At 36.0% G+C, this 17,837-nt stretch overlaps 1 protein-coding gene across 1 annotated transcript in view; it reads right to left on the reverse strand.

Moving 5' to 3' along the window:
- Positions 1-1,505: 1,505 nt before the first annotated feature.
- The window catches only part of CAND1 (cullin associated and neddylation dissociated 1), a 60,832-nt gene continuing 44,500 nt past the window's right edge, over positions 1,506-17,837 (reverse strand). Inside the window, exons 8-15 of the mRNA XM_081081266.1 lie at positions 13,167-13,459; positions 10,896-11,037; positions 9,047-10,540; positions 7,380-7,475; positions 4,762-4,931; positions 4,515-4,679; positions 2,792-2,899; positions 1,506-2,072 (exon numbers count right to left, since the gene is read on the reverse strand). Coding sequence (XP_080937392.1) covers positions 1,848-2,072; positions 2,792-2,899; positions 4,515-4,679; positions 4,762-4,931; positions 7,380-7,475; positions 9,047-10,540; positions 10,896-11,037; positions 13,167-13,459 — 2,693 coding nt within the window. The 3' untranslated portion in view covers positions 1,506-1,847. The remainder of the gene's footprint in view (positions 2,073-2,791; positions 2,900-4,514; positions 4,680-4,761; positions 4,932-7,379; positions 7,476-9,046; positions 10,541-10,895; positions 11,038-13,166; positions 13,460-17,837) is intronic.

The raw sequence follows: 17,837 nt of genomic DNA on the forward strand, positions 1-17,837 counted from the left end.
ATTTAACTTTAGATAATTAACTAAGACATCACATAACATATGCATGTCAGTTTCCTATTTGGTCCTAGAGCCTGCAGTATTGTAATTTATTGTGAAACCATGTAACCAAATACTTAAATATATCCACAACATCTATACCACGGTAATGTATAGTACATATATACTAATGTCTCAAAATAAATTTCTATTACAACTCTATGCAAATTATGGTATAAGAATACCACCTGCCAAATTTTGAAATGGCACCAACTTTATGTAACATTCCATGTCAATATGTTTTATGCATTATCATCTGAATATTCAAAATTAAGCTGTTAACCTAATAACCACAGTATGTCACCAATTCAAATCACTGCATATTTAGATGTTAAAGCAGGTAGGTAATACAGCAGAAAAAAATGTTTCTAATTCACAGTTTCAAAAATAAAGGGTGCAGTTTTCAAATATCTGACTGCTTAAAACTGGTCACTAAATTTAACAACTGCCTCCTTCAATACATGTAAACTATATTTTGCACAGCATAGGAGATGTCTTTATTCAGAAGATAGTTCTTACTGTTACAGGAGCACCACAAATTTGAAGGAAGAGGCTACAGTGTGAAATGAGTTCACTGAAGGATATGTTCAATAAAATTTCAACTATGATATAAAGTACTGCAAAGCTTTGTTTCCCCCAGCAGAGACCCCTTAATCAGGAAAAGTAGTGAATAATTACCAAATACAATATGTAAATTAGCTCTACAAGAGAGGGGGAAATCTAACTCAATTAAAAGGAAATGCTATAATTAGCTAACAAACCTGTGGCAGCCTGTTTCAGAATTTCCTAAAACTAAAGTTTAAAAGCATACACAGTATTTGTATCCTTTGATAAAGGGATATAGAGATACAAATGGAATGAAAGAAAAAAAACTGGCCTTAAGAATTTAATTTCTAAGTGGCAACACACACACAAATGGGTAACTGAGAAAAACTGTGTACTTAAATATTCAAATTTTAAATGTGTAAGAAAATTTATAATAGAAAAAAGTGGCAAATTGTTATTGGGACTTGATTTGCTGAAAACATCGGCAAATTCACACTGGCATTAAGAAAACCAAAGTTTCAAAAATTTACTCCTCACTTTCTCTCCAGATTTGTTTTCTGTGCAAAAATAAATATCTGCAAATTGCACTAATACAATACTTATTTTAACTTTTGTATTATGAATAATCTGCACATGCTGCTTTACAGACAATACATATTTGTAAACTTGCTCATGCAAAATTAGTGTGCGCAACAGGGATATTGCTAATCCCTATACTTAAAAAAAATGATACCTTATCTTTTTTAAATTGCCAAATCCTCCAAAATGTAACAAATCTTACACAGATATTCTTCTCTGCCAGCTAAAAATCAACTTATGTTGCTGAAACAAAATGTTATATAAGAAAAAGAAACATGGTTTTTATCTTCCAGAATTTTTGATTTTTAAGTATGAGAAATTTTTATAAAAGAAAGAAATTCATGGTCACAAAATTTTAACGTTTTAATCCTAAACATTACAGGGCAAGTAGACCCTGGACCCTCTATCTCCATATTCCATAAATCCTAACTTTTAGTTTCCATTTTCAATGTTGCCCTAACCACTAAAACATTAGTGGTTTTACAACCTCTGGGTTATGGAAATACATATTTCTGAAATAAATGTTACAAAAACAAAAATGGAAGAAAGCCAAACTGTCTCCATGAAGGAAAAAAAAGTGGAACATTTTGAAGCTTTTAGATACTTCTCTTTCCATGTCTTATGATTAACCTGTCGATTCAGTGCATCATAAGGTCAATGTCATGGTCCCCATGTTGAACAAACATCTAACTAGTGTCCATTGATTCCAAGTTAGTAGAGGATGAATCTTTTTGGATACTTTCAAAAATAGCTGCCAGCTCAGGGTTGGAACTGATCTGCGACTGGAATTCACTCATCAGTGGACTCTTCTCTGCTTCTGGAATGGTTAGCAGTGCTGCTACTGCTCTCATGGCAGATCGCTTTAGTTCATCTTGCTTTTCAAACTCCTGCTTTACTGAGTTTGCCTTTACCTGTAACATTGAGTAAATTTATATTATATGCTATAAAAGACAAACTATCATACAAACAAAATTTAAGCACCTAGAAATTTCTGGTCAATAAAACAAAGCTGCTCTTTCATAGGTCCAAAAGTCATGTTGTATTCTAAGTTGTTTTTAAATTTCTTTTTAGCAGTAGCTTGTCTCCTTTGAAGTGAGTAACCCCATTAGGAAAACAAAATCCTGAACCACAGTTGAAAGAGTGAAAACCTGAGCTTTATCTGCTTAGCAAGTCCTACTTTGGCCTCCACCAAGAAACTACCCCTCTTGACACCCTATTCATTATTCTTCAGACACATCATATATATAAACATCTCTGTGCCCTAATTCATATAGTTATTATTATATGGAAAGCCCTGTTTTCACCTTCTGAATCTAAACATATTTCTGACGTTTTAAGGCCCATTTTAAATGTCATCATGTTCATCTGAAGTCTTCTATGATTACCATCCCACCTCCACCAGAATTAAACATTTCCTTTTTTGTGGAACAATTTCACTTTATCTTGTATCAATACTTCAAAATATGTATCAAATTGTTATTATAAATAAAAACTTTAAAGAATAGCATTAAATAGTGCTAAGTTTTCTAAAACATCCACATTCAATATGGTGTTAGCATGGTTAAATTAGGACAAATAGAAATTGTGAATACACCAAATCCATCCTAAGTTGATGTCTACCAATGATTACCTTAGTTGTACATGTGGCACGTAATGGCTCTACAAGCCGGTCCAATCTCTGCAGTACTGCACTTGGACAAAGGGTGGAGAGTCTCACCAACATTAAAAATGTTAGCATCTATTATGAATAAAGAAAGACAAAATGTAGACCTTATGTTATTTTTCTAAAGACAATTCCAAATTCTAACAAAGCTTTTAAAAGGAAAATGACTAGCATGCACCATGAAGTTTCATTTTCATGTAATCTGTCTCTAACAGTTGTCGTAAACCTTACCTGAGGTAATTTCAGTTACAAGTACTACTGAGGTCTCACTTATACCTGGTAATGTGGTCCTAGTGTAAGAGCTAGAAAAGTGGTTCTCAATCTTGGCCACACATTAGAACTAGGGAACTTTGTCCCATTCCCAGAGACTTTTACTTAAACTGTTAGGATAGGGCCATTGACTTAGAATTTTTTAAAAAGCTCATGTGCACCAAAATGGAAAGCATTGAATAAGAAAATAACTGAACCAGGAGAAAGGTCTTTTTAGTTTCTACTATCTTAGCAGATTTTCCTTTAAAAAACAAAACACAAAACAAACTGGTTATCTTCAGATTAATCCACAGAAAGCCTGATAACCCATAATCTTTTTTCTAGTGAACTATAAACTGTAGAATTCAACAGGAAGATCCTATTACGTCCTTGGGGGCTCTTTTTAATGGATCTGGGAGGGGTCAGGTTACTACCACAAATGGAAACAAAAATGTTCGAGTTCTCAGTCTGGCTGCGTAACTGCTCAACTACCACTTTTGCCTGCTTGATCAAAGGCCATGAATGGGAAAAAAGAGAGAGAGAGAGAGAGAGAGAGAGAGAGAGAGAGAGAGAGAGAGAGAGGGAGGGAGAGAGAGAGAGAGAGAGAGAGAGAGAGAGAGAGAGAGAGAGAGAGAATGGGAATGCACTTACTATTTTTCAATTCACCCTTTAATAGTTCACATTTGAAATGGACAAGATCAAATAGGAAAACAAAGAACAGTTATAAGTTCATTCTCTAAACCTAAAAAGTGGTATGATTTCTCTTCTAGTTGCTTCTACATAGATTGTTTAGGCATCTGAATTGTTATCCTTTAAAAAATTCTTGATATTAATCCCAATATAATAGACTGGAAAATAAAAATCCTTCAATTCAGGTAAATAATATGGGTATCTTGTAAAACAGCAGAAAACCCTCCGTGGGTAGTAACTGCAACATACTTTTAAGATAGGCCAAACAGATCACAGGTTATACTTTGAACAAAACCTGTCCATTCTCTTCTTTGGAGGGAAATCACCTAGGGACTATGCGCTAACCAGTAGTCGGCAAACTGCGGCCCCTTGAGTGTGGCTCTTCCACAAAATACCACGTGCGTGCGCGCACATACAGTGTGATTGAAACTTTGTGGCCACATTCAAGGGGCCAAAGAGCCGTATGTGGCTTGCGAGACACAGTTTGCCGACCACTGCGCTAAGCAAGCTGCAACGAATTTCTTGGAATTTCCCATCCACTAAGAGCTGACCTCTTCCTCCAATGAAAAGGTTTCTGGATTTTTTTCTGTATGTCAACTAATGTTACAATTATAGCACTATTATTTTTGCATATTATAATTCATTGACAAGCAAAACAATTTTTCTCAACAGACAAAAGTAAATTACAAGGGTAAAAGTCACTGTAGTTAAGTCTTCTAAAACATTCTAAAAACAGGCACAAACATCTTACCTTAATATCATAATGGTCCTTCAAACCATCTTCAACATGATTTAGAAATTCAAAGATATCTAGTCTATCAAGACAACTGTCTAGAAGTGTGTACATACACTCAAAAGCTGCCTTTCTAATATCCAGGCCGTCATCAACTGTATGCTTAAATGGACCCATTTCTACCTGTTGAAACACAAGAGTATGTGCATATACTTAAAAGTAAAAGACAGTCTGAGAGAAAGTGTAATTTAACTAACTAGCTTACCTCTCTTATAAGCTCCTTTCTAACTTTTGTTTCATTATAAAGATGTGGAAGAACAGTGTCTAGAAGATCCCTTATTAAAGATGGCTTATTATGTGCCGCTGAGTTGAATGTGACCAAGGCTACTCTTCTTACATTCAAATCTGGGTCTTCCAAGGTTTTTAGGAAATCACCTGAGAAATTATAAGAGAAGCAACATACAATAATTAAGATAAGCTTAAAAAAAAAAAAGATAAGCTTACAAGAAAATATATGTGATACCTTTTTCTAAATTGATAGTTTATTGTGGTTGGTATTGTTATTTAATATGGGTTAGGGAAGAACATGATGAAATACTAAGTAAACTATCTAGTTTCTTTTGGCAGCAGGTAAACCATCATGTCTCAATGTGAGTGGATTTAATTGATAATCTACTCTCAAGCACCTATAATACAGAGCAGTGGTCGTCAACCAGTGGTTCGCAGACCACTGGTGGTCTGTGAGGTCCAAAAGGTTGGCGACCATTGGTTTAAGGAAACCTTTGGAGCAGCGGTCGCCAACCAGTGTTTCGTGGACCACTGCTGGTCTGTGAGGTCCAAAAGGTTGGCGACCGCTGATACAGAGGATATATGGTGAGAGTTCAGAACATTCCTTAATTACTTTTATAGATACTTTATAAAAAGGTGGGTTGCAAAGAGAAGTGGTGGAGCCCTGCAGCAGGCACAGAATCTAATAACTTGAATGTCTTTGGAGTTCAAAATTATTAATTACTACACTAAAAACAACCTAAACAGAATTTTAAAAAACTGAGTTCAAAATAAGATAAACAAGGTGAGGACATACCCGTTGCTTGATAAAGATGGAATACTGTTAACAAGTACACAATCTATCAGATGACAAAGAGAAATGTGCCTCCAAAAAATATACATATTTTTATATGTATCTTTAACGAGAAATATACAAATTGGTAAAAAGGTAAGAGTATAAAAGGAGGAAACTGAAACCTAACAGGACAAAAAGCTAAAGCGCCTAAGGCACTTTAAAACAGAAAAAATACATGTATATTGTTGAATACAGTGTTTAGTATGCACCTGGTATTCACACGGAGCTATCATTATGTAATCTCAACCCTAGCATCAGCAATCTTTTAGAATTCACAAGGAAAAAGAGAAGTGCCAGAAGACTTAAATGTATCACAACAGCAATGTAAAAAAATGGGAGGAAAGAAATACTTCAGATACCACAGATTGGTAAACTCAATGTTGACCATCTAGGGAAGTTCTGATTACAAAAACTTAGGAGATAGCTTGGGTTAAAAAAGAATTTAAATGTACCATAAGAAACCTCTTCATCCTGTTTGTTTAGAGTTACTTAGACATTAAATTAGAACACTAATTGTAATACAAATGCTTTCAGTAAAGCATCTAAATAAAACATTGCTATTATTATGGACAAATGGTGACATGGACTAGGATGAGTGGTTCTCAACTCTGGTCTAGGAATTTGTTTCTAAAAAGCTTCCTAGGTGTTTATAGGATGTTCATATAATCACAAATAATACTGAACTCAACCATAATTCAATTAGAACAATAATCACCTGATTGAATAACTACACCAATGATGACACTGACTGTTGTCAACCTGGAAAGATGTCTCTAGAGATGTGTGGCACAGGTCTTTTCCTCTGTCCTATCTTATACAGTATCAAATGTGAGTAAATATACCAAAGCAAAAAAAAAAAAAAAAAGGGTGTGGGAAAACAAAGGCAAAAATTTTTGGATAGAAAATTTCTTTAAATTATTAGCACCTATTTATCCCTGTGTCCCCTTTAGTCTGAACTGGTAATTCCTTTCTGTAGTTATTTTAAATTGTGCTTTTCCCCTTTCTGGTTCACTGCAGAATGACCTGACAATGGGAAGCTTCTTTCCCATGTCCTTCTATCCTCTCTACTTCTATTTCTGTTCTTGTGTCCTCAAGAAAGCACAAAAGTGAGTTCTGAGGGCTTTTAGCTACTACTACCAACTCTAGGAAAACTGATGATGAAAAAAACACAGGGAAATTATGACATCATGTAAAAAGTCCTCAAAGCTAATTCTTGTCTTCACAGGAATAGAGAGCCCTAGTCGTTCTGAAGTATCTCCTTTTAGTTCTGGTAATTATCTTTTTTATTCTTAGGCTGTTACATATGTAAGTTTCAACAATCCCCTCAGGAACTGAAGGGTTACGTGTAATAACAGAAAATTGCAGCCCTAACAGCTCAGGTTAAGATTCATTTTTCTGGGAGGAAATTTCAGGACTATTTAGAAAGATAAAATATGCCTCCCTACCACCCACTATTACTTTAGGTCATTCCCAGAATATGATTATCAAATGTATAGTTGACTCTTAGAGACATCTTAGTGTGTATTTACTCACTTCAGTTATTTACAAAATTATCTGCTAACAATTTCAAACTAAGGGATGACAGAATGTAAGTATGTAAGATCATATGTTAGCAGTATCTTTCTAACGAAACAACTACCAGACCCTTAAAAGCACCTGAGATTCCTTGGTGAAATTTTTAGTTAGTGAAATGATTTCTTTTTGACAATTAACTAATAAATAGTCAATCAATCAGTACGTTTATCTTTGTTTCCACTTACCTATGCAGTTCTTTAATAGTGGATCAATAGGTTGTGGATGATCAGAAATAGTAAATTTCACAGCTGTAACCACTGAGCTTCGGGCATATGATGAGCCTAATTAAAAATAAATTTAAATCTCTTGGTATGTAAGTCTACTAAAATCCATGGACACGTTTATCATTTTCAAACCACTTCAAATAACACTAGTGTTTTCAATTTTTTTAAATTCTCTTTGGCAAGAGAGGGTATTGCTATCAGAATACTAACAGAGATGAGCAAAGTTTACTTATGAAACTATCTATATAAAACCCTAATATGCAAATAGACTGAACAGCAGAACAACCAGTCTCTACAACGTGCGCTGACCACCAGGGGGCACGCACGAAACATGGTGGGCATTGGCCATGGCAGGATGGTATAGATGAGCAGGGGCAGCAGACCAAAGCAGGGCACCAGTCGCTGTCATCAGGGCCAGCCTCTAGTGGTTACTGAAAATTCTTTGTTCCCGTGTGCCACGGTTCTCCCTGGTGTTTGCACCTGCTGCTGGTGCCTGGCGTCAGCCACAATCACTTGGCGCTGTAAGCTGGTGAGAGCGGAGGCTGCTGGCCCCGATCGCCCCTCAGAGCTTCTCTACCTCCCTCTGCTTCTAAGGGGTGATCAGGGCCGGCAGCCGCCGCTTGCACCAGCTGCTGGTGATGGCCCCAATCATTCCATGCCAACAGTGGGTGGGAGCAAGGCTGCTGGCAGAGGGGAACCGGGGGCCATGGCAGAAGGGGCCAGGCAGGGGCGCAGAGGATGAGCTGAGACCTGTCCCTGTGCCCACCGCAGCCTTGCAGCCCACAGTTCCTTTCAAGGTGCACGAATTCGTGCACTGGGCCCCTAGTTCTATTATGTGTCTAAATAAACAATTTCTTCCGAGAAGGAGGAGGCCTGGGAGAGTAGCAGTGGAGGATCGAGCCCTCATAAAAGGAAACTGGTTACATCTATAAATACCTTATAATATCTTTAAGTTTTTTATTTTAAAAGGAAGCAACTTCTAAGAATAAATGGCTATTATTACCTTCTACTTCATTCAAAGGGATTTACACTACTAAATTTGGAAATTCTTCTAGCATCTTTCATTGAACTAAACTTAAGTGCACCAATTTTAGTATTATAATTACTAGCAAGTTCTTCAAGATATATTAGTTCAAGAAACACCTGTCTTTGCTACATTTTAAAACAGGAGTCACATTAAAATATAATGAAAATTAGAACAGACTTATTTTACCATTATCTAATTATACTCTCTTTATTCTTTTAAACAAAATGTTATTCAAATATGGCTCCATATTATAACATAAGGCAATGGGTTCTATATGTAACAAGATACAGAAATATTTTAAATTATGCATTAGGCACCCTTTAAGGCAACCAACTGCTAATAATAATTTTTTTTTTTTTAAGATAAGAAAACCTAGGGCCCTGGCTGGTGTGGCTCAGTTGATTGTAGTGTCGTCCTCTTCACCAGAAGGTGGAGGTTCCATTCCCAATCAGGGCACATACCAAGGTTGCAGGTTCCATCCCTAGTTGGGGGCATGTAGGAGGCAACCAATCAATGTTTCTCTTTCTATCTCCCTCTCTCTGACATCAATAAAAAAATAAATATGTGCCACTGAATTGAATTAGAAAACCCGGGTACTCACCTGATATCAAGTACCCTTTAAGACGTGGAAGGAGAGTTTCTGGATCAATTAGAGTGAGTTTGCCTAGACATTCAGCAACAACATTTCTGGTTCCTTCTTCTGCACACTCACAGTGCTTTAGCAATAAGGCCCAGATGTTTTCAACATATGGTTTAAGGCCCACTACTGATGCAGAGCTAATAATTTCCTTCAAGGAATGAAGCAGAAGATACTGCCTTTTGGGTTGACTGGTTATTTCTTGTAAGACAAATGGTAGATATTCAGGAAGGTTGCCCACACTAATGCTGCCTAATGCATAAGATGCAGCTGATTTGACTTCTTCACTAGGAGACGAGAAGGCTTCTAATATTACAGATTTTAGTTCCAGTTGCCCACTTAAGTCAATATGATGCCCAACTTCTCCAAGAGAAAGTAGAGCTAAAAGGCGAATAGAATCTGTAGACCTTGAGTTCTTGACATCTTGAATAAACTGACCTACGACAGCTGGTCCTTCTTTAGGACATGCTCGAGTAAGGGCAGCTACACATTTGGCAATAGAATAATAGGACTGCTTGTGAGTAAGAGCTGTGTTCTGAGAATAAACTGGACTGGTCAGCATGCGCAACAAATCCATATATCCTAGATTATTTGTTCCAGTGACAACCAGAGCTTGGAAAAAGTCCAGCATGGCGCTGAGAGCACCCCCCTGCAATAAGGGTGATCTCACAAGTCCAATAAGTTCATTGAGAATGGATCCACTTATCTTTGAAAGGGAGGATGGATACACTTTTGCCAGTGTGGTAAGAAAACTGATAGCCATCTGTGAAACATGCATATCACTTTCACTGATAAGAGGTGGGAGCTCATCTAGAACTGCATCAATCATGGCAGCTGTCAAGCTGTCGCTGTAGTTTTTAATTAGAATATCTAGGGCAGAAAGAGTACCCAGTTTCAAAGCTCTCTGGTTTTTCCTGAGAAATGAAGCAAGGATAGGAACCCCTTCTCCCAGGACAGGCCTCAAATCTATCTTCAAAGGTGACCCAGCAATCAGTGTCAACGCCTTCACTGTAGTTAGCCGGGTAATTTCATTCTTTAGTCTCTCCAAGAAAATCTGAAGTGTACTAGGCAAGTCAGAACCCAAATTGTCTCCAAGGTTGCAAATAATTTGTCCCATACAGGAAATAGCCCTTTCCTTGACTTCCTGATCAATATCAGCTGCCTTTAACCTCTTAATGGTACAGGTAAATAGATCTTTGATGTAAGGAGTTGCGTCAAACGAGGAAGGTTGATCTAAGGGGCGAATTACTTTGACAAGCTGTTGAGTAACAAGAAGTGCTTCAGATGTAATCTTGTAAAATGGGTCTCCAACACAAGCCACCACTGGAGGGACCAAAGCCTGAACATGAGGATGGAAGACTTGAGGAGAGTGGTTACAGAGGATTACGTATAGACACGACAAAGCATCAATCTTCAAATTTGATGAGCTTGATTTGTCATTCAATGAGAAAATGATTCCTAAAAAGCCAATAAAAAAATCAAATAATTTTTATGTATAGTTTTAAGAAAAAATTAAAAAATTAATCTCTAAAATACCACTAGTTTCTACTTCATCACATTATCACTAAAGTAGTAGAAATTCCACAATCTATGATACCAGAGCCAAAAAATTTAAATGTAAGTAAGATTTAACTTTTTACTTGCAAATTTCTAACTTTAGATGTTCTAGATGGTTCTATAACAAAGCTTAGGTCTATGTATAAATCAAGTTGTCACAAATTTTACCCTTTTGAAGGAATCATTTAAGCTTATCTAGGTCTTAATAAAGTCTGTATTAAATTCCAAAAGTGATTTATTACTCTTTCTTTCATACCTGGTACAAGAACAGGAATGTGCTGTGTTAGGGCCCCAGGTAACACATTTACCAATTCAGTTAACATGTTAAAACAGCACTGTCGAGTCTTCACACTTTTTTCTTTCATCTGTTTGTGCAAAGCTTTAACAATGTTGGGAACCTGTAATTATCACACATTCATTAGCTGTTTCAGCTACTGGTATTTCTTCAGTACACGTAACACAAATTACAGTGGATAAAGAGAATGGGAAGAACTTATCTTTTTTTATTAAATTCCTAATTCCTCTAACTGCTAACAAGACTATAAGATATAAACTTTGCTGCATCAATTCTGTTCTCTTGTAACTGTATTTGCTTGATACTGATAGAGAAATGCACAAGACTAAAATATAAATCTAACCAAATAACAAAATTTTCAACCAAAATATTTAGAGCATAATTTATAAATTTTTTTTAACATGAATAACACAGAAAAGCATGAAAGTAAAAAAGAGACAAATTATGGAAAAGAAACCATTAAATGAGTCCTCTTTTTTGCTTTTAGTTTGCCATTACAATGGAATCAACCTCATATCAAACAAATAACATAGCCATGATTCAAAAATGTAAGCTTCTAAATTTTCTATCCTAATGTTCTGTTATTAAAACCTAAATAGGATATTTACTAATAAATCTTATGAATGCCAGGATACAGCCACATATATCGAACAATGATCTGAGAACTACACACAAAAGAAAACACCTAATTCATCCAACATAATCAGAATTCCCTGTGTTTTTACCTAATTTCTATATACTTATTCAAATGCGTATGTCACCCGTATACTTTATTCTTACTTCTTTCTATAATTAATCTTCAATGTTCACCTCTGAAGTTCACCACAAATCTTTTAAATTTGTACTACTTGAAAACAAGATAGATACGGTATATACATCCCATCCTCTGGTTCGGTTGTTTAATCTGGCTCACATGTTTTGTAATCTATAAAAATGGACAAATATGCATCCCACTGGGCTGCAACAGGGATTACACGTATGATAGGAAAATGCCTAGCACATACCAAATGGGAGCGATACAGCTGTAGTGTTTAGGAACTTAGAAAAGGTGACCTAAAGTGAAAATGTGTATTTTATTAATCATAAGAGCTGCCATTTACAAGTACTTACTATGTAGAAGGTACTACATTAAATGTTTACATAGATCATTTCTTCTATCACTACTTTAGGCAGGCAATTCTAAGTAAACCCTTATTACAAATGAAAAAAGTGAGGTTTAAAAAAATGAATAAATAATCTAGCCTGGCTGGCATGGCTCAGTGGTTGAGTGTCGACTTATGAACCAGGAGGTCTCAGTTCAATTCCCAGTCAGGGCACATGCCCAGATTGCAGGCTTGATCCCCATGCAGGAGGCAGCCAATAAATGATTCTTTCTCATCAATGATGCTTCTCTCTCTCTCTTCCTTTCCCTTCCTCGCTGAAATCAATAAAAACATATTTCAAAAAAAGAATAAATAATCTTTCCAAGATCACACAGCTAAATTAGGAATGAAGCCAGTTATGAACGCAAGTGAGGAGTTAGAAGCCGCTAGGCAGTAAGGGACGGGACTATGAGGAGATAATGTAAAGTGGAAATGCAGCTAACCCCTGCAGGCATGAGTAGGAACCAGTTCATCAGCCACACCCTGTCCCATGTAAAATTACAAGAATGAAGGGCCCTGATTATGAGGTGGACACACAGGGCGGGGAAAGTAAATGGGAACCCTGAAATTTAAAATGTGTATGAATGTTGCTGGGGCTGAATTTTTCGGATCAACCAATGGGAAGTTAGCAGGACACATTAACTCCTAGACAAAGAAGCTTCCATGGCAACTTGTTTGGGTCCCCTCCTTGCAGCAGGGAGCTTTTCTGTAATAACATTTTGCTTTGCTCATCTCTTTGTCCATGAACTCATTCTCTGATTTCTCTAGACAATGAACTCAGACTCCAACAGAAAATTGGTATCACCAGTAGTCCGACCCCACTAAGATTTCTCCATTAATATCAAAGAAAAAAATTACTTTACTGAATCGTAAATTTTAATATTGTTTATCCAGTAAAATCAAGAATATTTCAATCACAATAAACTATTTACAAGTAACATAATATGAACATACATAAACTACTATACAAACATATCTCAGAACTTAGTTTCACTAAAGATGTTCTGGAACTCACATTTCCACATTAAAAATACCATTTTAAAGATCACATTTACTAGCATGACTTTCAAAACCATACTTTTAAACTGACCTGACTCTGAAGCATTGTTAAAGGTGTTTCTCCCTGTTCCATTGCATCAGGGTCACACAGCCAACTTTGCACAGGACGAGTTTGTTTCAAAAGAGAAAGGTATGCATGAAAAACATCTGCCTTTACATTTTCTTCACGCTCTTTAAATCTGGATATCAGTGCAGGAGAGACTGTCTTGTAGAATTCTGCAAGCATTTCATGCCTTGTGCTAACGACAGCATCTAAGCACTTAGCAGCTGCACGTCTCACTTTCCAGCTCATGTCATCATCATCACTGTATTCATCATCACTCCCTAAAGAGAAGTTTTAACATTAGGCCATTAATCATAGGAAAGTTTATTGTTTTACACAGGAAGTAAATTCATAATTAAGGTAGTTTTCTAACTTTTCACTAACATATAGGGAGTAGATAAGTTTATAAAGAACTAGAACTTAAACAGATACAGTTAACTTTGATAAATTAACCTCTAAATAAAAATGATCATAATTATGTTTTTTGTGGGGTTTTTTTAATCCTCACCTGAGGATATTTTTCCATTGATTTTTAGGGAGAGTGGAAGAGAGGGGAACAGACAGAGAGAAATATCAATGTGAGAGAAACACATCAACTTGTTGCCTCCTGCATGAGCCCTGACCAGGGCCTGGGCCAGGGAGAAACCTGCAACCAAGGTACGTACCCTTGACTGAAATTGAACCCAGGACCCTTTGGTTCGCAGGCAGATGCTCTATCCACTGAGCCAAACTGGCTAAGGGCACAATTATGTTTTTAATTTGTTAAACATTTTGTCATTTATAGCGAGTAATGAGCTGCTTATTAACCCTTTAAAATCATTAACACATTAAACTTATTTAGAACAAAAATATCTGTAAAATCATATATGCCCCAGTCTTTTAAACAATTTGAATTAAAGTTCAAAATCAAACAATTGGAGAGTTTATTAGATAACTAGTGGTCAGTGCACAGATTCATGCACATTGAAAAGAAATTAATTAGAAGAATTTTTTTTTTAATATATCACTATTTGCCCTTTCTCTATAATAGAAGTGTCAGAGATTAAAGGAAATTAGTAAAATGTATATGAAATAATATATAAATTGATTAATAAATAAATAACATGATATAACAACAACAACAATAACAACTGCAGGAGGGATCACAGGAGGGCTCCAGGGCATGTCTGGCCCATCTCACCCAGTCCTAATTGGCCAGACCCCAGCAGCAAGCTAACCTACCGGTTGGAGCGTCTGCCCTCAGTGGTCAGTGCGCATCATAGCGACCAGTCGAATGGTCAGACACAGCATATTAGGCTTAAGTATATATAGATTCTTGAAATAGATTTTTGGCTATAGATGATGTGATAAGAAAAATGGCTATCAATCCCAGGACATTCTGTAGAACTAATTTTCTGGGGATAAAGAGAATTCTGACATCAGCTTTCTTTGCAACTACAAGATTTTTCACTAAATTTGTTAATGGGGAGTTATTAGGAACAAATATGCATATTCTCAACCTTTCAAGATACTGTCTTAATGTAGTTTAAAGAACTACACTGTCTCAATTATAACAAGAAAATTCTGCCCATATAACAATAGAGCATCATCTTCTCCAAACTCCTATTAAGGCTTGAAACAATATTCTAACCATAAGCATTAATAATTCCATTTATTTATGTATACCTGATAACTTTTGCGTGTGTGAAATCTCTGAAAATTATTTCCTTCTAACACCATCAGTCTGATGAATCAGTTGGGTAACACGAAGTCAGAAGGATGGTAAAAATATTAACAGTTCTAAGGGTAGTCCAAAATTATCTAGTATGAATTTTGCTATTCTTAGATAAGACTAAAGCCCCAAAATGATTCTTCACTGGGGGGAAAAATATCATCTCTTCATTGACTTATTTCCCAATTAGCCAGTGAAAGGTAAATGTAGCCTTAGAAAATCCTAGGATGTATAATAAAACTGTCCAATCTCTAAAAGTTTACTTAATTTCCTTTTAGCACATTATAGGAAAACCCAACCAAATACTGCTAAACCCAAGGCATTTGATTTATTCACCAATACCTACTGGAATAAAAATTACAAGGTGCTATTAAAATAGACTATTTAAAAGCAAATAAATGAGTGAAGTTTTTCTCACAGCAACTCAACTATGGGAATAACTTTGCGGGAATTTATTTTATTTAAAAAAAGGTAAAAATTCAAGCATCCTAATCACTGAAATTTTAATATGTAAATTGATAAAGCAGCTGAAGTTGGTTTATTTTTCAATGTAAGTGCACTAGTGCACTAAAAGCCAACAATCCAAACCTGGAATATATACTGCTACAGCTTCTTTCAAATGATATCCTATTAGAAGCTAAGATTTCCCTTATTGAGTGCCTACTGTGTGTCAAGTACCATCCTAGGCACTAGGATAAAACAATCAATAACGAACTAAAATGAAAATCTCTTGAGTTCATGAAGCTGACATCCTGCTAAGTGGAAAATAATTACAAAATGTCAGGAAGTGATTAAGTGTATTTAAAAAAATAAAAGTGCTGAAGAGAGAGATTAAGAGTATAAAATAAGGGAAAAGCCCTAAGATGGGGGGGAGAAGGGAGAGAAAAGTGAAAAAAAGTCATCAGGTATAACCCCAAAGTTTTTGGTCTGAGAAACTAAAAAAGAATGGAGGTGCCATTCTGAGATGGAAAAGGCTAAAGAAACAGGTTAGGCAGGGGATGGAAGAAAGGCTGGGGAGAAGATAGTTTATAGACATCTAAGCAGCAAACAAAACGGCTGTATACATGAACCTAGAATTCATAGGAAAGGTCTCAGATAAAGATGAAATTTGGATTTTCAGCTAGAAGACTAGACAAGATAAACAAAAACATCCTATCTAATAACAGACAAACATGGTAATTGTCCGTACCTTTGCTACGCCTCCCATTGGCTAATCAGCATGATATGCAAATTAACCAACAAAGATAGCGGCTAATTTGCATACTACAGGCAGGGCGGGACAGCGCGAGCCGCCATCCGGGCCCCTGTGTGCCACCTAAGCCCCGCCCCCAGCCGGGACCTCCGTGTGCGGCTTGGCGGTGCGATCGGCCCGAGGAAGCCCTATTCTTGCAGGAATTTTCCTGCAATGGGCTTCTAGTAAGAGTATAAGTATAAGAGAGAAGTTGAAGGACTGAGCCCCAGAACACTCCAAATCAGTGGTCAGGGTGATGAGAGGACCAATATGGAGACTGAGGAGTAATCACAAAGATAGGACTAAGACCAGGAGAGTGTGGGTGGTACTCTGAATGTTAAATAAAGAAATGCTGCTGAGATTAAGTGACAGGTAGAGGCAAACATTTGAGGTCACTGGCAATCTTGTCCATCACTGGAAAACTAAATTCAAGAGAGAAGGGGAAGAAAAGAACTGGAGAGCCTTCTTTTAAGGAGTTCTGCTGTAAAGGAGAAAAATTGGGCAGTAGTGGCTAGAGCATAATATAGGGTTTAGAGGACTTTTTTGTAAGTTGTTTTTGTTTTGTTTTTAAAATATTAATGAAATTACAGAATTTAGAGGAAAGTCATTATGTAAATTCCCTCAAAGAATCAAATGAAAAAGTATTACGAAAAATAACAGGAAATCCACCAACCTATATACCTAGTAACTTATCCATTTAAACATCTCTATTATGATTCTCTTAAAACAAGCAAACAAGAAAACATGAACCCCTATGTCCTTAAGTGCTACTCCTTTCCAGAGTAGATACCATGACATAAATTTTAAATAATACACCACATAAACTTTAAGAGCCTGAGAAATGTTTAGATTATTCATGAATAATCTAAAGTTAAATAGAGCCTCAAACAACATTTAGGATTTTTCATGAAAGTAGCTATGTATCAAACCAACCACACTACTCTGAATATGTATATCTATAGGTATAGCTATAAAAATAGCATTCATTTCCCTCATTACCAAAAGGCTACGTAGAAAATTTGAAGAACAATGAAGGACAAAAATCTAATTGCTAGCCATGAGAAAAATGTTACATTTTTTTCTGTATATTTTTAAAAAATTAAACAAACAAACAAAAACAAAACCCACAGGCCCAAAATGTCATCATTGTTTTAAAAGTCCATGATACCAAATCTAAATTTAATACCTGATCTAACTGCAGTTTCAATCTGAAACATCAATCTTAAATAACTACTATGGAATATTCTGGTTAAGCACCAGTAAGGTAATTTGTCACATAAGCCCTCTCCATCCTCCACAGAAGAGAGAATCTGCATAAATGAAAACCCTTCCCCTAAGAAGTCCAAGCCTCCAAATAATCCTTTCTTTTCTTTTACTAATAACTTCCTTGCCCCACTCTTCTTCCTATAAGATCCTTCTATTTTGTACAACTCTCATAGAGTCCTTCTAGTTGCTAGATTAATAAATACCTCAATTAAAGCCAATTAGCCCTTCTAGTTGCTAGATTCATAACTCCCTTAATTAAAGCCAATTAAAATCTTCAAATTTACTGGGCTGAAGTTTCTTTTGTAATGAAATAAAACTGGGATACAGTAATTCCTGTTACCTACTTTTTAATTCAACTTATTAACTGCTTTAGTAAATATTTTTCTATATGACTTTGAAAATACTGTATAACAATACCTGGTTTTCCCATAATTTAATCAATTTGCTATTG

This window comes from Myotis nattereri (assembly GCF_964212035.1).
Source record: "Myotis nattereri genome assembly, chromosome: 2".
Lineage (NCBI taxonomy): Eukaryota > Metazoa > Chordata > Mammalia > Chiroptera > Vespertilionidae > Myotis > Myotis nattereri.